This window comes from Narcine bancroftii, chromosome 7, assembly GCF_036971445.1.
Source record: "Narcine bancroftii isolate sNarBan1 chromosome 7, sNarBan1.hap1, whole genome shotgun sequence".
In the NCBI taxonomy this organism is placed as follows: domain Eukaryota; kingdom Metazoa; phylum Chordata; class Chondrichthyes; order Torpediniformes; family Narcinidae; genus Narcine; species Narcine bancroftii.
Genome location: NC_091475.1, coordinates 163172832 through 163195677, shown reverse-complemented (window position 1 = coordinate 163195677; position 22846 = coordinate 163172832). Strand labels below are relative to the sequence as shown.

Genomic DNA, 22846 nt, shown 5'->3' with positions numbered 1-22846 from the left:
TACATACTAAGACAATAACTGGACACACATTAAATAAGGCCCATATGTGTCTGTTCCAACTTGCATACAAATTCAAATTAAAGACAGAACTCATTTTTAACCCAGGGAATGCCTATATAGTGTCCATGTGGTGTTCCCAGCACATCACTCACTATGTCCTAGGAACAGAAATAATTTTACCTGATGTTGAAGTGAGCACCCATGCTCCAGAAGGCCAGAAATGTTTCAGCTCCCAATCAATTGAGACAATGTACAGCAATAACTCGACAATGTACGAAAGTTCACTCACAGTAAATAAATTTTGAAAGTAGATTCTTGTCTTTCCTGTCAATAAACGAACATGACCAGAAGAAACCTTCATGTTGGTAAGATAACCTGCTGAAATCCTTCTGTAACCACATAATGAAATATTTTACTAGTTAAAAGATCTGCAACCTGAATTCACTGAATAATTACAGAAATATGTCATTCCATTCATTTTGGATAACTTATTTTCAATGTTGTGATTGGACCCTTCATCTATGAAATTTAAGACTGAGCTGGGGAGAGCTGCATGTAGGCATTTTATTACTTCTGCATTTTATTGCTGAGCTTCTCGAATGATGGTGAGAGTATATTGTCATATATATTATGTAAATGCAAAATACAGTTACTTGCTGCAATCCACACAGGTACATAAGATACACCATAGAACTCTACAGCGCATTACAAGTACTTCAGCCCACATTGTTGTGCCGATCGAATTACCTTCTCCAGAAATGGCCTAGAAACTCCCATCTGCACAACCCTTCATTTTCCTTAGCTCCATGTACCTATCTTATAGTCTCTTAAAAGATCCTATTGTACCTGCCTCCACCATCATTGCTGGCAGTGCAGACCATGCTCCCACCATGCTTTGTGTGAAAAACTTGCTTCTTACATCCTCCTTAAAAGACCAGGTTTCAATGTTCCTTTTATTGTCACATAACATGAAAAATATAACACATAATAGATTTTAACTTTTGCCTGCCATAAGGCAGACAAAGAGTCACCATTCGTGTTGCTCAGCACCCCTAACAGTACAAGAGAAAGATAAGCAAAAGAGAGTCCCTTCAGAGTTACTGATTGTCTGTGGATTCGGCTCTAGTGCCCCCACAGCCACTCAAACCTATGTCTAATCCACTGGTAACCAAAGTTATAGATCCAAACCTCTACCACGATCAGGAAGATTCAGCATGCGAATCCCTTGCCTCCAGTATCCTCTCGAATCCTGGCTCCAATATTTGATTCCCATGAGCCAGTGTCCAGCAGCGCACAGCCTTGGTGGGTCCCCTGGCCTGGATATAGCCCCTTGAGCCCCTTGCTGGTCTGCTACTGTCGATACCTTTCCTTTCGGGTCCTTCAACCGCTGAGTCTCTCTCTGCTCCATTGCCATGGTCACTGTCCTATAGAGTCTTCTCCCATGCATCTTCTTCTCAACAAGGTGTGTCCTCCCTATTTCTGGTGCCCTGCACTGGACTACTGCTCCCCGGAGACTGTAACCCCCTCGGGGCTGCTACCGTGCAGAAGCACAACCATCTTGGGCACAGACTTCACACGCAATATTTTACTGATGACATCATTGGCTCCTTTAACAGGGCATTTAAAGGCTTCATAGGGCATTAAGACTGGGCAGTTGAAATCATTGGAGCAGTGCTGTGTCTCCACACTCCGAGTCCGCACCAGCAACAGTGCCGCTGTTACAGCAGCTCCAGCAATGAAGCCTTCTTCCTCACAAGGCAAGGTCTCCAATCCAAGTCTCTTCTGCACCTTCTCTATCATTTCTACAGCCTTCCTGCAGGGAGGTGAGCAGACCTGAACACAATATTCCAAGAGGGGTCCGAGGTCTTGTACAGCTGCAACATTACCTCGTGGCACTTGAACTCAGTCCCACAGTTAATGAAGGCCAATGCAACATGCTCTTCCTTTACAACACAATCAACCTGCGCAGAAGCTTTGAGTGTCCTATGGGCATGAATCCCAAGACATCTCTGTCCTTCCACTTTGCTCAGAGTCTTCCCATTAACATTGTATTCTGCCTTCAAATTTAACTGTTGAAACATACCACTTTACAATTTTCTGAGTTAAAATCCATTCTACAACTTCTCAGCCCAGCTGTGTCTCTCTGTGTGCTCTAGCAACCGTACAGTCTATCCTCACCACCAACAGTCTTAATGTTATCCGTAAATTTACTAACTTCTTCCACTTCCTCATTTAGGTCATTTATTAAAATTGCAAAGAGGAGGGTTTCGAGAACAGATCCCTGTGGAACATCACTGGTCATCGATTTCCAAGCAGAATACAAACTATATACGAGCATCCTCTGCCTTTTGAGGACAACCCAATCCTGCATCAACAAAGCAAGGCCTCTTTGGATTCCATGTCTCCTTAATTTCTGAAGAAACCTTGCACGAGGAACCTTATCATGTGTACTACATCCATTACTCTACCTTCATCAATGTGCTTTGTTACATCCTCAAAGAATTCAGTTGGACGGTTGAAACATGACCTTCACTGAAAAAGTCATACTGACTATCCTAAATCAGATTATCCGTTGTAAATCCTGTCTCAGAATCTTTATTCAACAGTTTGCCCATGCTGAAGTGAGACTCCTTGGTCTATAATTTCCCAGGATACCTCTACTCTCTTTTTTGAACAGCAGAACAATGTAAGTCAAATCCTCCAGTATCTCTCTTGTTCCCAGTGATTAGAAGACCATCGCTATCACTCTGCAATCCCTTTCCTTGCTTCCCACAATAGCCTTGGATAAAGTCACCGGTCCCGGTGACTTATCTAACTTCATGCTTTTCAAAAGCTCCAACACATCATTTTTCATAATGTCAACATCCTCTAACATTTCAGCCCACTTTCAGTTATTCTTACAATTGCTAAGGTCCTTTTCTCTGGTGAATACTGAAGGAAAGCATTCATTAAGGACCTCCGCTACATCCTCTGACTCGATACATGTTTTCACAATCACCCCTGATTGGTCCTACCCTTTCATGACTCATCCTTTTGTTCTTCACATACTTGTAGAATGTCTTGGGGCTTTTCCTTACTTCTGCTCACCAAGTTCTTTTTACGTCCCTTTCTAACTCTCTCAAGCTCGTTTCTGACAATTTTGTAAACATTCGTAAACATCCCAGAAGCTTTAATTTCTTAACTGGATTTTCTACATCCCTTACACACCATGGATCTTTCATCTTACTATCCTTTCCTTGTCTCAATGTAATATATGTGCAGAGCTTCATACAATTAAATTATAATGCAACTCCAATTATCCAAAATGGTCAGTACCAAGGCTTATGTTGGATAAACGATTTTCTTAGAGAAGTTGTAATTATTAAAAAACAGCCCAGTAGCAACAGCAAATCTTAACAATGTTTAAACAACAAACAACAAGGGAATACTTTTTAAGCATTAAAATTCTCACCAAAAAAGTGCTGGCCGCGCCAATCACCAAGACCTCCCCTCCAAGGCCCTGTTTCTGCCCGGAAGTCAGAGGTCCTCAGTCCTGTCCAGGAGCCCGAGGTCCTCGCTGCTGCTGGCAGCCCGAGGTCCCTGGTCAGTTCGGCTCTGCAAATTTTTTGGACAACTGAGAATTTCTGATTTGTTTTGGATATCCTCATTTATCTGAATTTTAAAAAAATATTCAGATAAATGAGTATTTTGGACAATCTGATTTTGTAAAATTGGAGTTGTATTCTACCACAATATGCCAAAACTGAAAAAAAGATAAAATAAACATAAAATAATGAATTGTGGCAGTCCTCCACTGCAGAGATCGAGCCGGCACATCGCACAGCGAACGCGGTAGTAAACAGCAGCATAACACATTGTAACTCGTCCCTTAACACAGCAAACCGGTGTGGTTGAATGCTAGAGCCGTACAAGATCAGCAGCCAAGTTGCCCAGCTAACAGATCAATAATAGGCTGGGGAAGAATGATATTCACATGTAAGAATGTTCCCACCTGCTATTGTTATTTATGCGGCTGATGTCAGCCAATCAAACAAACGGGAACTCCAACTGTATAAAAGTAGCCTTTCCAGCTTCAATAAATATCAGAGCTTAACATCCCACACTACGAGTGTGTGTTCCTTTGTAGCAGTCAGCTACAAATAAATAAATATTTACATTTGCAGTTACTGCAAAGCAATAAATCACATTCCATTACTGCAGACGGATATTTGGGTGTCCCCAAAGTAGTTTATGGCTATTGTTAGGGCATGTGGAGATTCAAGAGCGGATGAATATCTGTTGGAAAAATATCTGTTCTTGCACTTAGTGTAAAGGAACCATAAGGGGGCAGCAATCACAATAAGATTTGAGTTCAATTAGAGACGTAACAAGGAGAAACTAGAGTCAGATATGTTAGAATTTCAGTGGAGTAAAGGGAATTACAGTGGCATGAGAGAGGAACTGGCCAAAGTAGATTGGAAGGGGGCACGAGTAGGGAAGACAACAGAGCCGCAATAGATGGAGATTCTGCGAGAAATGACAAAGGTGCAGCATAAATACGTACCAAAAAAGAGGAAATATTCAAATGTAAAAAGGTCTGATAAGGGAAGCCAAAGCCAACGTAAAAGTGGAGACATACAAGGAAGGAAAAATTAGTGAAAAGACAGAGGACTTGGAAGTTTTTAAAAACTTACTGGTAGCTAAAAAAAACTCTTAAGAAGGGAAGAGATTAAGTATGAAATTAGGCTAGCAAATAATAGTAAAGAGGATACAAAAAGGTCCTTCAAGTATATAAAGAGTAAAAGAGAGGAGAGGTAGTATGGTAGTCTTCAACTGATCCCAGAGGGTTTCAGGGGACGGGTCCGTGAGGCGGGTTGCAACGTCGAGCTTTGCTTTGAGGTTTGCCTGGAAGTTTCCTCTCGCTTCGTCTGACTGCAGTTTTCCAACATTGAACCTCTTTCTGGGGGCTTTATTGTTCCTGGGCTTTGGCTTGAAGTGAAGGTTGAGCTTGCAGCGAACCAGCCGGTGGTCAGTGTGGCATTCCGCGCTAGGCATGACCCTGGTGTGGAGCACATCTTGTTTGTCACTTTCTTGCACCAGGATGTAGTCCAGGAGGTGCCAGTGTTTGGATCGGGGATGCATCCAGGTGGTCTTAAGGCTGTCCCTCTGCTGAAAAAGGGTGTTTGTAATGACAAGCCGCTTTTCTGCGCAGAGCTCCAACAGGAGGCGCCCATTGTCGTTGCACTTGCCGACGCCATGCTTGCCCAGGATTCCTGGCCAGGTTTCTGAGTCTTTGCCGACACGAGCGTTGAAGTCGCCCAGGATGACAACCTTGTCGGCTGTAGGGGTACGTTGGATGAGGTTGCGCAGGTCGGTGTAGAACTTGTTCTTTTCTGCTGGTTCCGCCTGGAGGGTTGGAGCATAGACACTGATGAGGGTGATGTGACGCTTGTTTTGAAGTGGGAGTCGCATGGACATGATTCGGTCCGAGAGGCCTGTCGGAAGGTTTTCGAGTTTGGAGGCAATGAAGCTCTTGACCATGAAGCCTACACCAGATAGGCGTCGTTCATCCGAAGTCTTGCCAGACCAGTAGAGTGTGTAGCCCGCGCCGCGTTCTTGGAGGCTGCCTACATCTGCCAGGCGGACTTCACTGAGAGCGGCTATGTCGATGTCAAGTCTGAGGAGTTCATGTGCAATGAGGGCAGACCGACGTTCAGGTCGGTGGCTGTCAGTCTTGTCTAGCATGGTTCTGATGTTCCAGCATGCTAGCTTGAGTTTGTGAGCATCTTTTGAGGGGGAGGACGTGGAGGGGGAGGACGTGGAGGGGGAGGACGTGGAGGGGGAGGACGTTGAGGGGGAGGACGTGGACCTGTCCTCGGGCCTGCGCAAAGGAGCTTTTAGGTGGAGTGCAGTGCGCGCCCCATTAAATGACAGAGGAACTAAATGAACATTTACTGTGGAAGACATTAGCAACATACCATATGTCAAAGGGTATTTCTTTCAAGGGAGAAGTGGCTCTAAAAGCTGAATGGTCTAAGGGTGGATAAGTCTCCTGCAGCAGATGGATTATACTCTCAGGTTCTAAAAGAAGTAACAGTGGAGTTTGTGGAGGCAATAGTAATGATCTTTGAGGAATCATTAGATTCTGGTATGGTCCTGGAGGAATGGAACAATTGCATATGTCATCATACTATTCAAGGGAGAAAGGTAGCAGAAATTAAACTATAAACCAGTTAGCCTGATGTCAATGGTTGGGAAAATGTTGGAGTCAATTGTCAAAGATGAAGTTGTGGAGTACTTTAAGGCATATGACGTTAGGCCAAAGCCAGTACGGTTTCCTTAAGGGAAAATCTTGTTTGACAATTGGAATTCTTTGAAGAAATAACAAACATGCTAGATAAAGGAGTCGATGTTGTGCATTTGAATTTTCACGAAGCCTTTCACAAGATGTTGCTTAACAAGATAAGAGCCCATGGTACAACAGGAAACATATAAGCCTGGGCTGATTGGCAGGAGTCAGAATTCAGGGATCATATTCTGGGTGGCTGCCAGTTGCTAGTGGTGTTCCACAGGGCCTGCTCATTAAATCCATGCTAGAGGAGGAAAGAAGTATGCTCACCATTATACGCTCATCGATCCTAACTTTACTGTAGGTTGATCAGAACATAAGGAACTGCTACAGAGGTTGGCAAGTAGCTATGTACACTGCTCCATTATTTAGTAAGATAATGGCCTGATTTGTCTATCAGATTTCTGTAACTCTGTACTGTATTTTAACCATCGTTCTATTCATGGGCTGATTAACTGACTGCTTGCAAAACAGACTTCCTCACTGTGACAATAAACTTTTTTAATACTTTATTTTAATTTTGTTGGCAACATGCTTCAAAAAATAACTATTACTTAAAAACATAAATTGAATACTTAAAAACAAATTGGAATGAAAAAAAGATCAATGGTACAAAGTTGTCCATATCTCCAAAAAATCCCATTCCACGAATCACCCTCCCCACCCCGAACCACGCCCTGAAGTAAAAAGTAAAGAAAAGAACAAAAGAGAAGATAGATAATAAAAAAGAGAACAGAAAAGCAAGAAAAAGAGGCAAGGAACGGTCAGGATCCGGTAGGATCTGATTGTTTTTCTTAGCTAGGTCTCTATTAGGGGAAAGAACCAGGACATAGAACTCAGGAACAGATTAAGTGTCCCTAAATACTCAACCTTCTGTTCTGCAAATATGCCTGCCATAGCTGCTTAAACATATTATACTTCTTCCTTAAATTGTAAGAAACTTTCTCCAGGGAACACATTCCATTGGTCTATATCCAGAGAGGAATCAGCCTTCCAAGTAACCACAATACATTTCCTGGCCACTGTCAATGCAATGTTAAGAAATTGATGCTTGGACAGTTTCATTTTGGATTTTAAGTCCACAGTATTTCCTCGGAGAAACAATTCTAGACTTTGTGGCAATTGTTTCACAATCATTTGATCTAATAAAATTTTTAAATTTTCCCAAAAAGGTTTGAATTTACAGCACGATCAAGTGGAATGTAAAAAAGGTTCCTGTTTCTTCACCACATCTAAAACATATATCTGATATATTAGAATTTAATTTATGTAATTTCTGTGGGGTAAGATATAGCTGATGCAAAAAATTATATTGCAGCAATCTATATCTTACATTAATTGTATTTATAATGCAGTCCTGATACAATTCAGACCATTTCTTACCATCTTTGCTCTGATTTATATAACTCATCCTTGGGAGTTCCTGACTGAATTTCATTTCTCTGAACTCTGGTAACATCATGGTCTGTCCTAATTCATCTCTGAAAAAAGCTCTCAATTGAAAGAAGCAGAAGATTGTATTATTAAGAATATTATATTTATTTTAACTGTTCAAATGACATTAATTGCTCTTGCAAATAACAATCTTCCACATATCTGATCCCTTTACGGGACCACGTATGCAGAACTTTATTATCCATTGTTAAAGAATAATAAAGGAATTGAATCAAGGGCATTTTTTGAGATTTTTTTTCCTTTCGATGCAATTAAATTATTCAATTTGTACCAAATATTCAACATTCACTTTGTTAAAGGTACTTCCTTTCCACAAGAAATAGATTTAATATCCCATTTATGGATAAGATCTTCTGCTTCTCTCTCTGCAACTTTGTGCAGTTCAATTTCCATCGATGAAGCCTTGTCTTTTCCATCAAAGAGGGAGGTGACAAATTTCATCTTGATCGCCCAATAGTAATATTTAAAAATTTGGAGTCGCAAACCCCCCGTATGATATTTCCAAGTTAATTTTTCCATGGACACTCTGACTAACTTACTTTTCCAACTTACCATTTTAATACAATTAACTCTTCCAATCAAAGTTATTGGAAGAGTAATCTCATTATTTAAATCTTCCTCATATTTTTTAAACAAGGGGAGATCATTCATTTTATACAAATTTTTCAAGTCATAATCCGTTTTGATCCCCAAATCGCATTCTTCAACCATCTAAATAGCATATTTCTTTGACAATTTGTATAATCCCCATCAATTAATGGCATAATCTCACTCTTTTCTCAATTTATTTTATACCCAAAAATCCACTCATAATCTTCCAGTTGTAAATGCAATCTTTACAAAGATGTTTCTGGTTCTGTCAGATATATTAATACATCATCTATAGACTAATCTTATATTCACCTTGGTCAACCCTGAACCCCGTAATGTCTGGATCCCATCGATTAAGTTCTGCCAAAGATTCTACATCCAATACAAAAATAGCCAGAGATAATGGACATCCTTTTCTGCTAGATCTCAACATGTTGAAGATATTTGACCATTTGTCACAAATCTGGCCTTAGGTTCATTATATAGGGCTCAAATCCAGTTTATAAAGTTTTGACATCCAAATTTCTCCAGTACTTAAAATAAAAAATCCCATTCCAGTTTATCAAAAGCCTTTATTCACAACCAAGGCAACTGCCACACTTAAATCACCTCTTTTCTGGGCCAAATGAATTGTACTAAGAAATCTAGTTACATTGTCTGCTGTTGCCATTTCTTACAAAATCCTGTTTGGATTCTTATGTATCAAATTTGGCAAAGTATTCACCAATCTGTTTACCAAAGCTTTGGCTAGTATTTTATAGTCTGTATTCAACAAAGAAATCAGCCTAGATGATGATGGTTTCAATGGATCTTTATCTTTTTTTGGAAATTACCATTACTATTGCTATTAAGAAAGAATCTAGCAAGGTATGTGATCCAACCGCTTGATTTAGTACCTCCATAAAAAAGAGGCATTAAAAAAATCCTAAATTCTTTAAAAAATTCCAGGAGAAAACCATCCTCACTGGGAAATATATTAACGTGCAATAAATTCAATTACTCATTTAATTCCAATTGAGTAAAAGAAGTATTGAGTTCCATTTGCTCAACCAAATCCAAATTTGGAAAGACCATTTGTGACAAATAATCATTTATTTTATTACACCTTGATTTATATAATTTGGAATAGAATTATATTAAGGCCTCATTAATTTCCTGTGACTTTTAAGAGATTCTATTGGCTTCTGTTTCAATTGCATTAATTGTTCGGGAGACCTGTTCTGTTTTCAGTTGCCAATTATGAGCACTTTTCCACAGCTCAAAGTACCTTTGTTTTGTTCTCATTATTGCTTTATCTATATTATAAGTATTATACTCAAGTTTTTTTTATTAATAATAATATTAATTTCTGTTCTGAGCTCCTCTACTGCAGGTCCTTCTCCAAAAGATGCTTCTTTTGTTCCAAATTGTCTACATCCCTCATGTATTCTTTTTAAATTCTCAAGGTATAACTAAATATTTGACTCCTTAAATAAACGTTTAAAATGTTCTACATGGTAAGTGTATTGGCAATAGATTCCAATATGTCTTCTACTAAAGTCACAAAATTCAGATCTTCACAACACCAATGGATTGAAATGCCATCTATATACAATATCGTGCTTATCAGGCATATCAATTGATAACAATGAATGGTGTGACAGGACTCTCACCTTATACTCAATTTCCTTGATTCTATCCTGCAAATGCACTGATAGTAAAAAAATTAATCTATTCTAGAGTATGAATCATGTCTATTGGAGTAAAAAGAATAATCTCTTTGTCTCTGATATAATTTCCTCCAGGCGTGCAGTAAATTCAGCTCTTTCATTGAAACTAAGGTTGCTTTAGCCAACCTTGTCTTGGCCACTGCTCTTGTTGATTTGTCCAAAATGCAATCAGACAAGAATTAAAATCCCCCAGCACTATTATATTTTGATGTGCATCTGCAATCCAAAAAAGGTTTCTTTAATAAACCTTTATCATTTGGGGCATATACATTTAACAAGATACAAGATTCAGGATATATCTTAAAATGTACCTTCACATGGCCAGCTGCCAGTTTAGTTACAACATTCTGTATTACAATCAGGGGTGCAGCATTGCCAGAGCTCACTGGAGCTCAGTGAGCAGCTCAGGTACCTCATGGGATGTCTCTGGCACCTCATTGTTGTCATTTTTGATGAACTCCAGCACCTAAAGAATTACACTGCACCCCTGATTACAACTGGAAGATTATTCTTTATTAAAATCGCCACTCCCCTCACTTTAGAATTGAAGGATGATGCTATAGCCTAGCCCACCCAAACCCTTTTTCAAATTTTGATGTTCCATAACAATTAAATGTGTTTCCAGAAGGAAGGCAAGGTCTGCTCCCATTTTTTTAATATACAAGAGTACTCTTTTCCTTTTCACAGGGTTGTTTAAATCATTAAGATTAATACTAACAAACTTTACAACATTTACCATTATCAAAGATTATCATTATGTCAATTTCTGTTATCCTTCTATCCACACTCCCTCCACTAAAAATCCAAAGTTCCTTTTCTTCCACTACTGGACCCAAATCTGCCAACAGTTCCAATACTAAAAGATCAAATAGAAGAATATATAGATGGAAAGATATAGATATTTTCACTTCTATAAAGAAAATCAAAACAAATAAAATCCTCCGTGTGTTGAGAAATAAGCTGAAAGCACTACACAACTTACTATTATATGGGCTGTGACTAAAACACAAATAAACACACCCTGAGCCCCCAATCCCCCAGAAATTAAAATTATATATTGATTTTGTTCCTTATTTACAAGAGGAATAATTCCAATATATTACAACAATTACATACAAATATAAAAATAATAATATTGCCATCTACTAAATAGTGTCAACCCTCAAGTCCGGCAGTTGAGTTACAAAGTCTGTAGTACTTTTTGTATCCATAAAAAAATCTATTTTCATCATATGGTATTATAAACTTCAGGGTGGAAGGGTGATGTAAAATGAAGTCGTAACCCTTTTTCCACAAAAGCATTCTTTATAAGGTTAAATTCCCGTCTATGTCTTAAAAGCAATGTGCTGATGTTCGGATAGTAGAAAATTTTTCCTCCTTCATATTAAAGGCGTGCCCCCCTTTCATTTGCTCCTTTAGCCACTGCTCTAAGAATTTTCTTATGATCCTGAAATCATAGACATTTAATCAATACTGAATGGGGCTTCTGGCATAGAAGTGCTCTCTCTATTTCAATGATTTCGCCCACTTTATTCTGTCCCAAAATTCTAGGTAGCCAATCTTGAAAATATGTAACAGCATCAGCACCTTTAATTCCTTCCTTAAGGCCTACAATTTTAACAATATTTCTCCTATTAAAGTTTTCTATAACATTGATTTTATCTCAAAATCTGACTTATTACTGATCCCAAGTGCTAACAGCTTTGTCCAAACTGGTTACCTTTTCCATTACTTCTTCATATTTCTCTTCAATAACATTAACTATTTCACTTAACATCTCTATAGCTCCTTCTATCTTCATTATTACTTTTAAAATATTGTTGTTTCTTATTTATATTTTTTTTTCAATCCAAAGCTCTGAAAACATCATCTATATTGTGCCTAGACTTAACGTCCTCCTCCACCACCTGGCAGTCTCTTCTACTTCTTCCGTTGAAGTTAATTCTTCCAAACTCAGATTTCATGACAACTCCTCTTCTTCGATTAATTTAGACTTTTGCAGATGATCCATTGAATCGCACATGTGCATAGTTGTGTGCCTATGTGGTGAGTCAAAATTCCCCTGGCAGCTGGTTCCTTGCTAACACCATTGACATCACAGTGCTGGAGCCAGGTTGTGACATTTTAATTTGAGAGGTAAGAGAAACTTTATCCCCAGGCTTTTTGCCATAAGAGGGTCTTTTTTTCCCCATGTATCTTACCTCCACCGATGTGTTCCAGAGGCTGCCAGGTGCATTCTGTTCTTCTTTGAACCCATTACTAAATAGGTTCAAATATCATTTGGACAAAGAAAGTTATTAAAAAAGTTATGTGTTATACCTCTTTTTAAAAAACAAATTCCAGCAGGGCTGAGAGCTCACGTCCAATCTCTAACCACATCACGTGACTCCCCCACTGTGACAATAAACTTTGATGCAACAGAAAGTTTCTACCAACGTGAGATTATTTTAATTTAATATAAATAAACCACACATCTTCCTAAAGGCTCATTACTCTACTGGAGTCCAATAGAATTGACTAAATTAGCTGGGTTTAAGTTGACTGTAATATTCTGCACCATACCTTCTTGTTCGGGCAGACAGGCCAACTCAATTTATTTCATAAATACATGATCAATACATTTCAATACATTTTTTTTTCCACTTTTCTGTGTTTAAATGTTGCCCAAAATTACTTTTGGCAGCAGAATAGGATAAATTTTGCATTGCATTTAGGTTCTTCTGCATCTTTCACCTCATCCCAATTTAATTACCATAAAAGCATATTAATATAGATATCAACCACACTGGGAATAACATTTTATGGAATCCAAGTACATTTTCCAAATAGTATTGCAAGGTGCTCGAAGTAAAGATAATAGTACTGAATTCTCAGGTAAGTGTCACACAGAAATATCACTGGGTAGACATGCAACTTGTGGATGGACAATTACCTTAAAGTCTATCTTTTGACAATGACTTGCATGACAGCAGACATTAAACTCAAGACCCAAGCTCTAATGGCAGCAAAATGTTCACCAGAAAACAGAAAAACATCAAGTATAACGATGCTTGTGAGCAACCTATAATGCTTAAAAATTGATGGCTCACCAAACACATCAACCCTTAACTGATGAAGAAATAATCTCCAAAATGTTCCTTTGACACTATTACAGCAAAACCCCTGGTATCCGGCACCTATGGGGATTGGTAGATGCCAGTTAACCATTTTATGGTTGCTTGAAACTCACACTTAAAATGCCTAACTAATACATCTGCATTAAGAATAAACAGTTTAACAGACAAAAATACAATTCTATACAATATGTAAATCTTAAAGTATTTTACTTTATTTTCAGTCAATTAAACCCCCTCCCCCAAGTATACAGTTAGAGTTTTACTAAAATAATTAATAATATACTGTGACAGATTATGTTATATTTTTTATTACTATAAAAGGAGATAAATTGTGGCAGATTTATTTTTTTAAGTGTAGGTCACATACAAACACTTCAAAACAGACCTCTTTTAAAATGCTGGAGCTCTGCTCAAGCCAGACAGTTCAAGCTCCGAGTGCCTTTGAAAAAACTTTGAGGAATGCCTATAACAGGGGTGGCCAAACCACAGCTCATGAGCCACATTGACCGCTAATACGCGGCTCATGGAAAATTTGAATATTCTATAAATTTCAACACCCCCCCCCCCTTCGCCCACCCGACTCACGCTTTCAGTTCCTCGCCCACCCAATTCGCACTGCTGGTCTCTCGCATGCCCGACTAATAAGACTAATTTTGTAAGGTGGAAATCTGATTAAAATATCTCTAATTTTTGTTTACCTTTTTTAACATATTTGTGTATTTGTGATTACTGAAACAAATACAAAAATAACAGTTTAAAAACTGCATGCATTTAGTATGCATTTCTTAAAATTTTTGTAACAAAATGTGTATGTAACAATAAAAGCGTATGTGCAAATTTTGTTCATGTCCTGCGGCTTTCAAGTATCTGAGCTTTATCATTTGTGGTTCTTACATTAAGCAAGTTTGGCCACCCCTGGCCTATAAGGACTTCACAAGTAGGTGTTCATTGGACATGCTGAGGAATAATGGATTATTGTTTTGGAAAGCAACAGATCCACGAACTCGGAAGATTAGGTCTGGAGCCGCAGTCTGTCTGAGTGCAGTTGGCTGTTCTAAGAAGTTCATGTGGTTTTCTCTGAGAGAAAGAGAGAGAGAGAGATCTACAATTCTACAGTTCAGCAGCAGCAGCTGGGACTGGAACAGGACAAGCTGGCAAACTTGTGGAAAAAGCCGATTTTGAAAACAGGTTGTGAGTTCTTAGTTCTGCCTGGTCAAAGCCCTTGTGGTCCATACAAGAGGACAGGACTGGCTGCCTAATGTTTCACTTGAAATAAGGGAAACAAAAAGGAACTCTGTGGTAACCTGAAAGAAAGAGTTTATCATCTGGAAAACCCCGATGGGGCAGGTTTCTTTGGCAAGACACTGAAGTGTCTGATCAGAAGGAATCAGTTGTGGGTGTCCAATGAGCAACCAATTTCTCTCTGAAAACTGACAAGAACCTTCCTGAGCCATAACCATTTACCTTACAAGCACCAAAGCCTGATGAACTTCATAAATGTTGAATTCTAAGAATTGCCTGCAACCAGTGAACTTGGAGGAGTGAGAAGTGAGATTGGACTGTGAATCAAATACTTTTTTTGAACTTACATACACATTACATACATGTTCATTTAGAATGAGAAGGGTGTTAAGTTAGGTTAATAGTAATAAGTTAGAGTTTGATCCTGTTTTCATGTTTAAAGATAATTAAAAACAACCTTTGTTTAAGTAACCATTTGTCTTGGTGAATTTCTATTGCTGCTGGGTTTTGAGGTTCATAACATTACTAATAAAGATAAAGACTCTTACTACAAGCAGGTACAAGGTGACACTTTAAGAGAGTCACCCCAATGGCGAGTGGCATCAATCAGCTGTTCATCCTGGGTGATACCATTTTCTTCAAACATAACTTTATTGCTACGAGCAAAGCTCGGTCAAGGCACATTGCAGGCTGAATATTTGCTCCCATCTTCGCCAAAGGTTAATGTGTTACTTCAGAGAACATTTATTTTTACAATTTTAAACTTTTATTAAATTTTTAAATTTACTTTAATTTTATTTATTTATTTTCCACAGGGTTTTTTTTGCCAGTTGCTTGAAATCCAGATAACCAATTTTTTTAATTGTATTTCTGCTTAAAATTGATTTTCACGTGAAATTCAGAAATAAAATTTAACGTTACAGTTTATTAGTGTGACCATCAGGAATGAGAAGGATTGTGCCTCCTTGAACTCCTTTTGGGTTTGGACAGGAAAAATATTTTCACTTCAATTCTATTTAAATGGGCACAACAAGTGTTGGAATATAAAGGCTGAAAAGGGCGTTAGAAATGCAGTTATTTTCCCTCTAATGTGATTATTATCAATGGAAATAAATGATAAAAAGATGAGACTAATTTGAAAACCAAGCTGAGAAAATGAGTTCTATCTGATTTATTGAGTAAATATTTGTTTGATCCAACCTTGAGAAAGTGAACTTTATCAACCAAAGCACATACTCTCAATTCTTTAGAGGTCAATGGACATAGTTCCAAGAGGTATATGAGTTAAAATTCCTCATCTTTTCTCATTGGAAATGTAGAAATGAATAAAAAGCATTATTTTTCATTTTATGACATTGTCTGCTTGTATTACAGGGCTTTAATAAGATCTGTGATTCACATATCATCTAGAAATTGGTGTATAATTATGATAATCAGTTTAATATCAGAGACAACAGGTGCAGGAGTCGGCCATTTGGCCCTTTGAGCCAGCACCACCATTCACCGTGATCATGCCTGATCATCCACAATCAGTACCCCATTCCTGCCCTCTCCCCATATCTCCTGACACCACTATCTTTAAGAGCTCTATCTCTATACATATGCACCAAAATCCTAACTTTCTGTGGCAAAAACAATTAAAAAACTATAAAAAAATCTTTTAAAAGACAATAAATACAAAAAATAGATAGATAATAAATATTAATTGCAGTCCTTGTGCAAAAAACATCTTTGCATAGTGCAGACAATGCTTTTATGGTGTCAGTGAGGTCCCTGATTCATGTAACAAGGGAAGATTCAAGATTCTGATCACTATTGGAAAGAAACTGTTCTTGAATCTAGTGGTGCAGGTTGAATGGAGGTGCTGGTAGTTAGATTTCTAAACCAGGCTGTGATACAACCTGTCAGTATGCTTTCCACAGTGTACTTGTAGAAATTTGTGAGAGTACTCAATGATATGCAAAATCTTCTCAGACTCCATAGAAAGTGGAGAAAATTGGTGTGCCTCCTTCATCATTGCCTTGATATGCTGGCACTAGAAGAAGTTTTTTTGATAAATGGACTCACAAGAACATAAAGGATCCACTCTCTCCACATCCACCTCATCAATGTGGACAGGTGTCACCCTCCTCTTCCAAAAATCAACAATTTTTGGTAATGTCAAGAGCAAAACTGTTGTCCTGATTTTTGTCTCATCATTTCCTGTTATTTGGCTAACAACGTTGGTGTGATCAGTGCATTTATGGATTGACTTGGAACTGAACTTGGTGACATAGTCTTGAATGAACAGGAAATAGAGTAGGGGACTAAGCACACAGCTTGGTCAACATGGAGGAGGTGATGTTGCCAATTCCCATTGATTAGGGTCTGCTGATGGTGAAGTCAAAGATCCAGTCGCAGATGGACAAATAGTGTCCCAGATCATTTAATTTGGCCATAACCAACCTCTCAAAGCACTTCATCATGGTAGATGTCAGTGACACTATCCAATAGTCATTTAGGTAGGTCACCTTGCTCTTCTGGAAGAACGGAAGTCCTTTTGAAACAGATAGGAATTTCAAACTGTTGCAGAGGGAGGTTAAAAATAACTACATAAACCAGCCAGTTGGTTTCACACAGGTTTTAAGGAAGTGACCAGGTACATTGTCTAGGTTGGATACTTTCTGAGGATTCACATTCCTGAAAGTTCTGTTCACATCAGCCTCAGAAACTGGGATCATAGGGTCACAGAAGGTTCTTCATTGTTCTTCATTTTAAAATGAGCATAGAAGTGTTATGAGTTCAATGAACCCCATATACAAATTTAGTTTAATTCTCTGAGTATAGAACAACAAGATCAACACTTAGCTTATCAGCTTATCAACACTAAGTTATTTACACAATCCCTCCCCCCAACCTAATCTAAATGCAATTATGTGTAAGGTGTTTTCAAGAAAGTCCTTTTTACTGGCCAATCTTCCACTGTCCACGTTCCCAAGGCTACAGATTTCCAGTAATCTTCAATCCTGTGCACAGAATCAAACAGTCATTACTTTCAAGCAAACTTCAGTGTTTTACTTAGAATTACCAGGCAGAAAAGTTGCAGAGAGTTACAGAGAGATGGTTGTTCCTTGTTGGACACCCCAAACAGGTGTGTCTTCCAGAAGAAGCTTGTCTTCTTTCCAAGTTCTTCTCACAGAGTTCCTCTCCTCTTCACCACACCAGGAAGACCAGCCGCCTCTCCTGACTTCCACAGAGAGTACACTCAGGCTACCATATCGGAACTCTGCCCAGTCTTGAAAGGAAGCCTTTTCAGCAGACTCCTCTTCCATCCAGCCTTTTCTCAGACTAACTTCTGCTAATTCCTTCTCTCTCATTCTCTGCCCTTCCCCTCCTAATGTTCCAGACACTGTTATTTTTTTTTGGTCTCAGTTTGCAAAGTTTGCAATTTACAAGCTTTACAAAGAACACATGGTCCCAATTCTCAGCAAATGTTTCGGTTTTTGGGGTGTGCTTGCAAATGTTGCTAAAACCCAGAACATTCTGTTTCTACCTGCCCTTGGAACTTAGCAAGGTATTGTTCTTTCTGTAAAATGCATGTAACCCAACAGCTAACCCATTTCTAATCCCTTTTATAAGCATATATTTAATTAACCCATTGCATCACAGAAGGCACTGAGCTCATCTGGAAGAGATGTATCACTTAATGATAATGCCTTGTTTGCCTAAGTGGATGAAATAGTATGCAAACCCTGCTACAACTGTCAGGCATGTCTGAGACTCCAGCTTAGTTCAGAATTGGCAATGGCCTTCCAGTAGTTGTATCTGATCTTTCTGCAGATTTCTGAATCTCCTGATCTAAATGCCATAGATCTGGTCTTCAACAGTTTATGGATCTCTTGGTTTACCAATGGCTTCTAAATAGGATACACCTGGACAGTCTCAGTAGGAACACACAAATCCATGCATTTTCTGATAAAGTCAGTAACCGTTGCAGCAAAGACATTCAAATCCACTGCCGATTCCTTGAACCGGTGCCCAGTCTATTAACTCCAGACAGTCAGGAGACCACTCTTCTAGCTCCCCAAACTATCTCTGCTCAGTCTTACTGATGGTTCTATGCTCTTCAGTTTCTGTCTGTATACAGGAAGGAGAAGCACAGCCAGGTGGTCTGACTTTCCAAAGTATGGGTATGGAAGGAGTGGTCGGATGTAGCAGTGGTTGAGAGTGTTCGATACTCTGGTCTTGCAGGAAATGTGCTGATAGTAGTTTGCATGTATGCTCTTTAAGCTGGGCTGGTTGAAGCTTCTGACAATGTCCGATAAGGTACTTGGGCATCCCTTGTGATGACTGATGATCACAATTTAAGTATTAAAATCTACAGATGTTAGGGTTGAGTTCAATACACAAAAGTGCTGGAGAAAATCAGCAAGTCACACCGCATTAAAGGCAATCGCTATTTTGGGCTTGAGCCTTCTTCTGTAATACGAGATAGAAGGTGGATGTCTGAGTAAAAAGCAAACTGTTGATCACATATGTGGATCCTCTAGTGGAGGGGTGAAGACTACGAAGGTGATTTCCTCAGAGGTAGAAAGATTGGCACTTCAGCACCAGATGTTCTTGATGAAGGGGGCAGCCCTTGGACAAGACTACTACATCGTCAAGTCACCTTTATTTATCGTTCATACCATGCTCGCAAGGTAAAGACGAGATAACGTTTCTCCAGGACCACGAAGCATATTTAAATAAATATAAGCTAAAATAGAAGTTAAACAATTGAAATATTAAAATATTAAGATGTATACAGTATACATCTGAGCACCATGAAGAGTGACAAGGAAGTTACATCTAATTCACCATTGCCTACCGCTTGATTTTAATTGTGCAAATGTAATCTAGCCTCATTCATGCAAGTAGAAAGAGAATAAGAGAAGAGAGGGTCCTAATGAGACAATTTTAGCAAACATACAACATTAAAGCACAGTACAAACCCTCGATGTTTGCCAGCCTTCTAAAAATCTAAACCTTCCCTATTTCATAACCCTCTATTTTTCTGTCATCCATGTGCCTGTTTAAGAGGCTCTTAAATCCCTCTATTTTTCCATCCTCCCTCAACACCCTTGGCAATGCATTCCAGGCATCCACAACTCTGTATAAAAATACATTACCCCTGATGCCTCCCCTAAACCTTCGTCCCTTCACTTTGTACAGCTGTCCTCTGGTGTTCACTACTCCTGATCTGGGGAAAAGATGCTGGCTAGCTACCTTATCTATGCCTCTCAGAATCTTGTGGACTTCTACTAAATAACCACATTCAAAACAGGCTCATTTCTTAGGCTTTCAGATTGACACCACATCCAAGGAGATGAATTCTGAGTAAATTTTAAGCAACATTGAACTTTTTTTTGGATACAATACTCACCAATGATAGAAGCGTAAGGTCTAATAAGTAGTTCACATATCGTCTCTGATATTCATACTTTCCACTTGATTTGACACTTCCATTCAAAATATCCTGAAAGAGAACCATTCAGTAAATGAAGCATTAATGGGACCATCATTCCCATTCACCATTCCTAATAGCCTCTTATTCAAAAGTATCTGAAAGCTTCAATTGATTTTGCTTAAAGACAATAAATTTCAGACAGTAGGTATATGAAAGGTTATCCGATGAACATCATTTACACCTTGTGTTAAAAATTTTAAGTTTCACAGCATCGGGTGCTCCCAATATGGCTTCCTCTTTATCAGGGAGACCAAACACAGAATGAGAGATCACTTTGTTGAGCCATTTTGCTCCATCCACTGAAACAGCAAGGACTCTCAGTGGCCAACCACTTCAATTCCACACCCCATTGCCACATTGATATATCTTTCCATGGCCTCATATTCCACTAAATTGAGGTCATTCGTAAATATGGGGAACAACACCTTATGTTCCTTCATAGCAGTCTCCAACCAGATGGGCTCAATATCTATTTCTCCAATTTCATATTACGCCCTCCATGATCTTTCTCTCCCTCATCACCTTGTGTTCCTTCCTCCAGCTCCCCACCTCTTCCTTTCCTTCTCTGAGAAGAGAACTCTCTTTCTCAGCCCTCTGCTCTGTCCCAACAAAACTCAACTCCTTTCTCCTTCTTGTATCCATATATCACCTGCTAGCCTGAGCTCCTCTGATTCCCAACACCCACCTCACATTCAGGAGTCTCCCTGATTTTCAGAGCACATGAAGAAGGCCTCAAACCCAAAGAGTTGAATATTTTTGCATGGATACTGCATGTCCTGTTGAGTTTTCCAGCACATTATTTTGCCGTTGTTGAAATGTTAAAATCTCTGCTGGTTCTTGAAAAGTGCACAATATCCTTGAGAAACTCAATAAGGCAGAATCCATGGAAAAAATAGACAGACAATGATTCAGGTTCAAACCAGAATCCTTCATCAGGAATACCAAGAATTGGGCAGTGGCCCAGTTAAGTGCATGGGAGGCAGGAACACTGGGCAGGAGGTAATAGGTGAACAGGAAGAAAAGAGTTGAGAAGTGATTGGGTGTAGTGTGGATTATGGAAGGTCGTGTGACTTCTCCATCTGGAACCCGCTGAGCACATGGTTTGCGGAGAGCCTCGTGACCTCTCTGTCATTTGCCAATCAAAGTTGGACTCTGCCCATCTATTAGTGCACTCCTGATCATTGGCCTCTTTAATCAACGAGTGATTGCCCTCTAGTGTACTGTACTATAAGTCCACCATATAGTTCTTTCTCTTTTACTCCCTCAGTCCTGAGACAAACCCTACTCCACTCCACTCCACTGCAAATTGTGGACAATGCTGGAGGTGTTGGTGGTAAGAGGTGTGCACTACACAGGGATCGGGGCTGTGAGATAGTATTGGAGCTGTGCCCACATTAGAGAAGGAATGGCAGTTAGCATACTGTAATCCTTAGTTGTTATTGTCATGTTGGGTTCAGACACGCTCGTTATAAAAATGACCTTGAGCCTGGAGTTGTGTTCTTAGCTTGTTTTATTTTACCATGCACTTAGTGAATATCTACATGCGCAGGCTTTTCCCTGCAAGTCCTGAGCCTCTCTTTCCAAGATGCAGAAGTCCCGCCCCATGACATCATCGACCTACTTGATGTCCCACCAATAGTGTTACATCACATGCCCCATACTTTACATTCAAAGCCTGCTTTTCTGTGGCTTCACCCACTACAGTTACCTTTACACATTCCGAGACAAATACACACAAAACACCAACAATATACAAGTCTTTCTTGACTCTGTGTGTTTTACAGTCTCTACGGTGTCTTTATTTCTCATCCAGACCTGATTCTTATTATGCCAGGCAAACTGTATATTTGAGTGTCCATTTCCAGCCCATGCTCTTGTTGCTTTTCACCTGGAGACTCTTGTATGGGCAAAAGATGTTGGTGATTCCATCTCAGTTTCCCTTGTGGTCTGCTAACCATGTACAACCGTGGGCTGTGGTGTATGGACATTACTGTACCTTGCTGTGTTGCATCGGAGATCCACACCGCATCTGCTGCCAGCTTTTCCAGGTCGCTCGTTCTGCGTCTCTCGCTATACCACCGCATTCTTACACCTCTTCTCCCTCTCCTTGTTCTGGAGTTGTAGCAGATCTGGGAATTCCAGCTACAAACTATCTGGAAAGGTTGGTAGAGTCGTGCGAAGGCGATGTCCCATTAGCAATCGGGCTGGACTGTAGCCGTTGCTCAGCGCTGTGGCTCTGTACACCAATAGTGCACGGAAAGGGACTTTTGCTTTCTTGAGTAGGTTCTTGAGATGTTTCTACTGCTCGCTCTGCCTCACCATTGCTTTGTGGATACTTGGGGCTACTGGTCACATGTTCGAACCAGTAATCTGCTATAAAGATTTTCATGTTTTTACCAGAGGATTATGGACTGTTGTGGCTTACTAATGTCTCTGGGATGCCATGCCGTGTAAACATCGATTTTAAATGAACAATTACATCAGTAGTTCGTGTCAGGCTGAGTTGTGCTATTTCTATGAATCTAGAGAAATAGTCCACCACTAATAAGTATGTGTTCTCTCAAAGAGTGAATAAGTCTGCACCAAGCTTTTGCCATGGCTTGTCAGGGAATTTACTCAGCATCAGCGGTTCTCTTACATTTGTCCTTTCCTGGATGCACTCTCAAGACAATCTTACTTATTTGATTACTCAGACCTGGCCACCACACTGTTTGATTGGCTCATTCTTGGCACTTTATAACCCCTGGTGGCCCTCGTGTATTTTCTTGAGTAACTCGTTCCGTATGTTAGACGGAATAACTCATCTCATAACACGCAGGAGTAGTCCATTGTGCACACTCAGAACAGCCCTCTCTTGCCAGTAGTGTTTGACTGGTCCTTATAACTGGCTTCTGTCTGACCAGCCTCCAATGCAATATTT

The 22846-nt window shown here is 39.4% G+C and overlaps 1 protein-coding gene across 1 annotated transcript in view; it reads right to left on the bottom strand.

The window, feature by feature from the left end:
• LOC138739313 (transmembrane protein 182-like) overlaps positions 1 to 22846 on the bottom strand; it is a 58149-nt gene that overhangs the window by 18398 nt on the left and 16905 nt on the right. Inside the window, exons 3-4 of the mRNA XM_069891106.1 lie at positions 19843 to 19935; positions 290 to 389 (exon numbers count right to left, since the gene is read on the bottom strand). Of these exons, the coding sequence (XP_069747207.1) occupies positions 290 to 389; positions 19843 to 19935 (193 nt within the window). The remainder of the gene's footprint in view (positions 1 to 289; positions 390 to 19842; positions 19936 to 22846) is intronic.